Below are 7,433 nucleotides of genomic sequence, written 5' to 3'. Positions count from 1 at the left end.
TTCCTGCAGGAAAAATGTATTCCTGCAGGAATTCCTGCAGGAATGACCTAACAGCATGACGGCAGTAAATAGACTATTTTTACATAGCCAAGACCTTTATTCAGCCAACGTTTCGGTGACCATCTGTCACCTTCCTCAGGACAATTCTGACTGGTTCACATCACATTGCAGCACAGGTGTCACTGCTACAGATGCATTCCCAAATGTACAACATCTACACATCTACACACATGCATGATTGGATTACAGGGAAGTATCTGCAATGCGTATCTACATTTTGGTTTGTGAGTTGAATGTTGATGCCACTGTTTCTTCCCTTACTACAGGTCCACACTGGTGTGAAAGGGTTTGTTCGTACCACAGACGGGACGGCCGTCCCCGGGGCGTCCATACGTGTGGACGGGAGGGGCTCGGTGGTTGCCACGGCAGCAGACGGAGACTACTGGCGGCTGCTGGCACCAGGAGAGTATGTCATCAGGGCAGACATGGAGGGATATCAACAGGTAATCTGTCCAATACTATCCAATATATTTAGTTATTTTTATTTAATCTTCAGACAGCAGGGTAGCCAAGTTCAATTTTGTCAAATTGATTTTCAATGGGTCCCAGCATGGATATAGTAAAATCATCAATTATTATATAACAGAGGGAGTAAACTTTTTTCAAAATTTTACATATTATTAAAGGATTTTTATCCATAAGTAACATCCAAAAGGTTTACATAAACAAAACATGTGATACATGAAATCAAATAAAGACCGATATAAACAAATCAAAATCATTTTCCATAAATCTGTAGTACATAGCCTGAGAAGGAATGGGAGTATACAATGGATTGATTTTTGTGTGAATTTACATAGGTTTGAGAAATTGTCATTTTTACTGCAAAAATAGTTTCAGAGTAGTTTTCTGTACAATCATTGATTTCCTCAAATTTGTTTGCTTACATTAATTCTGTTAAGTTTCAATATAAAAAAGTCGTGACTATCACAAAGAGAATAGCCTTCTTGCATCATCAAGTTACAGTGTACGTGTACAAGGTCTGATATACAACTGAAGCCATTTGTACTAGACTGACAGTTTTTACAACAGTCATGATACTTTATACCAAAACACTCCCTCCTTTGAGATGTGACAAATAGATATTCAGAAGACTTGCTAGTAAATATATATTTTGATTGGTCTAAATCAAATGTTTATTTAAGAAGACTCATTTTTGTTTGTTTGTTTGTTTGTTCGTTTCTTCAGGGTACCAGGAAGGTGATAGTTACATCAGGAGCTGCTAAGGAGGTTCATTTCATCCTCAGTAAGAAGTACCACATCTTTGGTATGTCTCCTACCATCATCATCATCGCAGCAGGTGGGTATAGGCAAACTTTTTAGGCCTAGGACAATTTTGATTTCAAATTTGAACATTAAAATGATGAGTCTCCAACTTTAGCCCTTACAAATTAGGGTCTGTATTTTACTTTTTGCAAAAGGAAAACATATTCGTTTTGCTGACTGTTTCTTCTTTGTCTCCAAACACACTGGTACTGTCACAGTGGTACATGCAGGTAACCTATGGTGTTGGGTTACATTATGTAGCGGGACAGAGCTGGGGGGACTTGTTGCCATATATCTGAATGTGTTTTTAATCATTGATAAGTTAAAAATAATAAAGAGAGCACTGACAGTTACTATATGTTTGTCAGGTTGGACCATGTGAAGGTACATATTAAAAAGAAACATTATTTGCTTTGCAAATGTTACAGTAACTTTGAAATTCCTAGTCCATATCGATATTGCTAACTGTTGTTAGCACAGGTACTGAAATGAAAAACAACCTGTCCTTGGTTAAACACCTGCTATACACAACCAACATAACTGTCCTTGGTGCTGAACACCATCCACACACAAGCAAATATACCTGTCCTTGGTGCTGAACACAACATCCATACACAGGCAAACTGTCCTTAGTGCTAAACATGACATCCATACCACAAGCAAACACACCTGTCCTTGGTGCTGAACACAACATCCACACACAGGCAAACATACCTGTCCTTTGTGCTAAACACAACATCCATACACAGGCAAACATACCTGTCCTTGGTGCTAAACACAACATCCACACACAGGCAAATATACCTGTCCTTGGTGCTGAACACAACATCCATACCACAGGCAAACATATCTGTCCTTGTTGCTGAACACAACATCCATACCATGGGCAAACATATCTGTCCCTGGTGTTGTACACAACATTCATACCACAGGCAAACATACCTGTCCTTGGTGCTGAACACAACATCCATACCACAGGCAAACATATCTGTCCTTGGTGCTGAACACAACATCCATACACAGGCAAACATACCTGTCCTTGGTGCTGAACACAACATCCATACACAGGCAAACACACCTGTCCTTTGTGCTAAACACAACATCCATACAGGCAAACACCTGTCCTTGGTGCTGAACACAACATCCACACAGGCAAACATACCTGTCCTTGGTGCTAAACACAACATCCATACAGGCAAACATATGTCATTGGTGCTGAATAACAGTTTTTTTTCCATGAGTTTTATGTTGTCACAAATACTTTGTTCAAGTTCATTCCTAGGGAGTTCTTCTTCTTCTATCTGATTTAACGTCATTTTTTCCCTGAAATGCATAAAATGCAAGTCTTCTTTTTTGGAGCTGGATGCCCTTCCTAATGCCAACCCAAACCCTAGTAGGGCCCAGGATCCCTCTAACTGAGGGGAGAAATACGTGTTAAGTGCCTTTCCCAAGGGCACAACGTGTGGATACATGTCCGGACATGTCTGGGTCCAACCCTGGGGATTGAACCTGGGTCTGCTTGCTTGACAGTCGGATGCTCTATCCACTACACCACACAGACGCCACTGTTCATTTCCAAATTCTAACAGGTGCCATTGTCTTGTGTCTTCCCAGCTGTAAGTATGATGGCCATTGTGTGCACAGCTGTTGTCATCTGCAGGCTGTGCCGGACACCTGCGTACAGCTACAGCAAGCTGGGGACGTCAGAGTACGGGGACACCATTCTCATGAACAAACTCAAGACAGACGCTTCCCAAAAATCTCTTCTGCAAGACCACGAGTACCACGATGACTTAAGTGGTAGTGAAGATGATACAATTTATTGGAAAAGGTAGTATTAAGTTTTATAAGTTTCAGAAATGTGTGAATTGTCAAGTGAAAATTTCACGGGTGACATGCATATCAGAGCTGCAATGAGGATTGTGCTATTATATTGTTTAATCAGGTAACAAATACATGTATTTGGGATTTTGGAAGTAATGTGCCCCTTGTTCTTTTTGTAGTATAGGATGGATACAGATGTTATATATGGGAGCATACTCAGGAGAGAATAGTTTAATAAATGCAATTTTATTCAGCATAGTTTTTATTGGAAAAGGTCTTCCCAACAGAAGTCAACAAATTCAACACAAAGTGTTTGGAAATCTAAACTTGATCAATGAATCATAATATGATCTTGTGCCCATGCTGAAAATGATCTCTTGCCCAGTGTTCCGTGAATTGATTGGCCCCTATCTGGTGTTTATGGGCTTTAAACAACACTGGTAAAGTTATAACATCATAGCCAGACTGAGTATTAAATGGGGACTTCTGATTGGTCAACATCTTGTTGACTAATACATCATTAACATATATGTTAATGATATTGATAAAGTAATAACAGGTTGATAAAAAAGAATTCCTGACTTATTGTGTTGAATGTAGATCTCCATTCTTCTTCAAAATGATTGACCCAGCACGTCGGCAGAACGTACACATGTACACATGTACTGCACCTGCGCGAAACCCGTAATGTATTGTGCTTAGCACTTTGGCAGAACGTCTCATATAAGGTTGTATTTGTGCATATAAGGTTAACAAACTGTCTATAGTTTCCAAATGTTATGTCAGAAAAGATATCCTCTGCAACAGGCAAAATTCTGATGCAACGTTAACCAAACAGCTAACAAAAACCGCTAAAAATCAGGGTTCTGCGCAGGCGCAGTACGTTCTGCCGACGTGCTACTGACCCGATTGTTCAGGTCATGTGACCTTGAAGTGTGACAGCAATGGTACGGTCCAAAGGGTGGTTCAGTTAAGAAAAAAACTTGTGCCCAAATGTGTGCTGGCCTCCTACATGTACATGTATCACTTTCTGAAGTCTGAACCATTTTTTGTCAATTACTGTAAATCACTTTGTTTGCAGTAGAATATGCAAATTTTGACAGACATGCAGACACTCTTTATTATACATGCCCTGATACGTCGATGAAGGTTAGACATCCAGGTAATACGATATGCCAAAAAACAGTTACTCAAGCAACTGGATATGATTTTGAAAACGTCAGACGTTTCAGCTAGTATCCACTAGCTTTCGTCAGTGACTGAGAGACCAGAGGGGGAAGCAGGTTTATATACACAACCTGTTGATTGATATGCAAATAAAGTGAAGACAAATTTTTGGAAGTCGAAAAAGGAACAAAGGTCAGACAAGCCAAGACAAGATGATGCAAATTAGTCTGAAAGCTCCTGTTATACAGGACAGGAGCTTAACTGATCAGTACCTGGCTTTTGATTCCCACCACCCTTTGGAACACAAACTAGCAGTGATCAAAACTCTCTTTCATCGTGCAGACAACATTGTCACTTCAGACCAAGCCAAAACGGACGAACAAAGACACCTCCGAGGTGCCCTGGCTAAATGTGGCTACCAAAACTGGACTTTCAACAAAGCGCTCAAACCTTCAGATCAGTCTAAGAAAACCCAGAAGTGCAAACCATTGACCAACAAAAACAAGGCCAACATCACTATTCCGTATGTCCAAGGAGTATCTGAGAAACTCCGACGGATCTTCCAAAACTTCAACATAGCCACTAACTTCAAACCTCACTCAACCCTCAGACAAAGACTGGTACACCCTAAGGACCGACCTCACAAGGGTACCAAGGCGAATGTTATTTACAGACTCAAATGTGAGGAGCCCAATTGTAACAACACCTACATCGGAGAGACAAGTCGACCGCTTAAAGTAAGGTACAAAGAACATTGCCGACCTAGTGCCAACGGCTACTCCTCAGCTATTTTCCACCACCTACAACACAACCAGGGTCACTCTTTCAAACTCGAGTCCACGGATGTCTTAGACCGCGAAACACGCTGGTGGGAACGGGGTGTTAAAGAGGCAATATATGAAAGAATGTACAACCCCACCCTCAACAGGGAAGGGGGGCTACGGGTCGATCTTTCCGGCACTTGGGATTTGGCACTCCCAGCCCCGAGGACAGACAACACTTAAGCTCCTGTCCTGTATAACAGGAGCTTTCAGACTAATTTGCATCATCTTGTCTTGGCTTGTCTGACCTTTGTTCCTTTTTCGACTTCCAAAAATTTGTCTTCACTTTATTTGCATATCAATCAACAGGTTGTGTATATAAACCTGCTTTCCCCTCTGGTCTCTCAGTCACTGACGAAAGCTAGTGGATACTAGCTGAAACGTCTGACGTTTTCAAAATCATATCCAGTTGCTTGAGTAACTGTTTTTTTGGTATACATGCCCTGCTTTGACTGATTGAACAACTAATTTGATCAGTGAGGATAACCCGATGGTTTAATTGGATCAGTCATCTTGAAGCTTGTCTGGTCAAATAGTGAGTTGGAAGACCTCTAGTTATGAATTCATAGTTGGATGTTATTTTATGCAGATGCAAACTTTCATGCTTAGTTTTTCTTTTGATGTAACAGTTTTAGTGCTGTGTTTTGTTTATATGCAGATTTTGAGGTTTTGCTAGTTATACAGTGTATTTTGTTTACAAATCCATATAACATGTACATGTAACAAAAATCATTCCTTGAAGTTTAGTTGAAGGCCACACCAAGTTGATTTGTTGGTTCTTGGACTTTTGCAGGAAATTAATGAAGTGAGCAGGCAAATAAAGAAAACAATGCTGCAATACTCAAACAGTATATAACCTTCTTACCATACTCATGCAAAGTCAACATATTACGCAGTATAACTCATTCAATTGGGGTCTAAATCAACCCCAAAATCTGGATGTTTTATGTGGTTTTGAGTGGTACATGGTTTGTATTTTGTTTATCTTTTATTTCTTGTTTTTGAAAATCAGAAGAAAAAAAACAAGCACTAGGCAAATCTGAGAACCAACAAATAAAATTGGTGTGGACAGGGAGGTTATACAATCATGTAACCTCAGTGTGGACAAATGTGCATCATATCAAACTGGAACCTTGTTGCATAGTGGAACCTTCTCAAAATGCTATACACGATTGACAAGAAAGGCGAAACTGGTTGCCATGCACATGGTGCATTTATAAATAATTGTTCTTTAAGTAATTTCTAAGATTTGTTAATATTGTCACGAAATTAAGTAAGAGTATATTGAAACAGCAAATAGATACATGTATGTGGCAACTAATGTATTGCTTTATGCTTCATATTGTTTAGATAGTATCCAAGAAATCATGTAGAGATGAAAAACAATGTGACACTACTTGTGATCAATTACACTATATTTCATCTGACACAAAATTTTAAAAAAAATCTAGCATTTTTTTGGGAAAGAAGTATATATAACTTAAATTATATATCCTAGAGCTACAGAATGTAGTGAAGCTTTGAGAGGAGATAGTTTGCTTACATGGTAGACGGTGAACCCTTTGGGAAGTGCTGGTTCAGAACACTGTATGATGTATATTTTGGCAGAAATACCAGTTTCAGAATATAAAATACTCGAATACTGGAATGATGTATACATTTTTTTGTACATATGTCTTCAATCTGATGATTTAATAGATTAGAGGTACAATGTAGTACAATATGTCACATGCATGTACAGATCTTGAAAGTATGTCTCCATATGACAGTATATAGTGTGAGTGTGTGCGTGCGTTAATGAGTGTGTGAGTGAGTGAGTGAGTGAGTGAGTGAGTGAGTGAGTGAGTGAGTGAGTGAGTGAGTGAGTGAGTGAGAGAGTGAGCGTGCCTGTGTGTGTACATGTGTGTGAGTGCATGCGCCTTAAGAGCGAATGTCTGTAAGGGTCAAACAATGGTGGCACCGGTCAAAAAATTGATTTGGCTCATTTTTTTGTACAGTGACGGACCAAAAAAGTTTTCAGGCCATTTGTCCAGATTTTGGCATGTACAAAACATAGAAATTGGCTAGCTTTAGGGCACTATAACTGATCAGTGCTTCAGTGTAACGACAAGAGAAAGATGTGCTGATTAGAGCAATGCCTAAACTTCTATGAAATAGCAGTAAAACCAATGTTCAGTAAAATCTGAGGTCTTGGGCACTTTGAATACAATTTTGCCCAACTTTGAAGCACTGTAGGTCCCAAAAAGAAGTGATGTTTTGCTTGAAATTTACACTGCATAATAAACCATTACAGAG

At 39.5% G+C, this 7,433-nt stretch overlaps 1 protein-coding gene across 1 annotated transcript in view; it reads left to right on the top strand.

Moving 5' to 3' along the window:
• The window catches only part of LOC109463635 (carboxypeptidase D-like), a 33,790-nt gene extending 29,513 nt beyond the window's left edge, over positions 1 to 4,277 (top strand). The window contains exons 26-28 of the mRNA XM_019760495.1: positions 327 to 503; positions 1,249 to 1,360; positions 2,941 to 4,277. Coding sequence (XP_019616054.1) covers positions 327 to 503; positions 1,249 to 1,360; positions 2,941 to 3,161 — 510 coding nt within the window. The 3' untranslated portion in view covers positions 3,162 to 4,277. The remainder of the gene's footprint in view (positions 1 to 326; positions 504 to 1,248; positions 1,361 to 2,940) is intronic.
• The last annotated feature ends 3,156 nt before the right edge of the window (positions 4,278 to 7,433 follow it).

The sequence above is a fragment of the Branchiostoma belcheri genome, unplaced genomic scaffold (genome assembly GCF_001625305.1).
Source record: "Branchiostoma belcheri isolate BF01 breed outbred unplaced genomic scaffold, Haploidv18h27 scaffold129, whole genome shotgun sequence".
Classification (NCBI taxonomy): Eukaryota; Metazoa; Chordata; class Leptocardii; order Amphioxiformes; family Branchiostomatidae; genus Branchiostoma; species Branchiostoma belcheri.
This window is presented reverse-complemented; position numbering and strand designations above follow the sequence as displayed.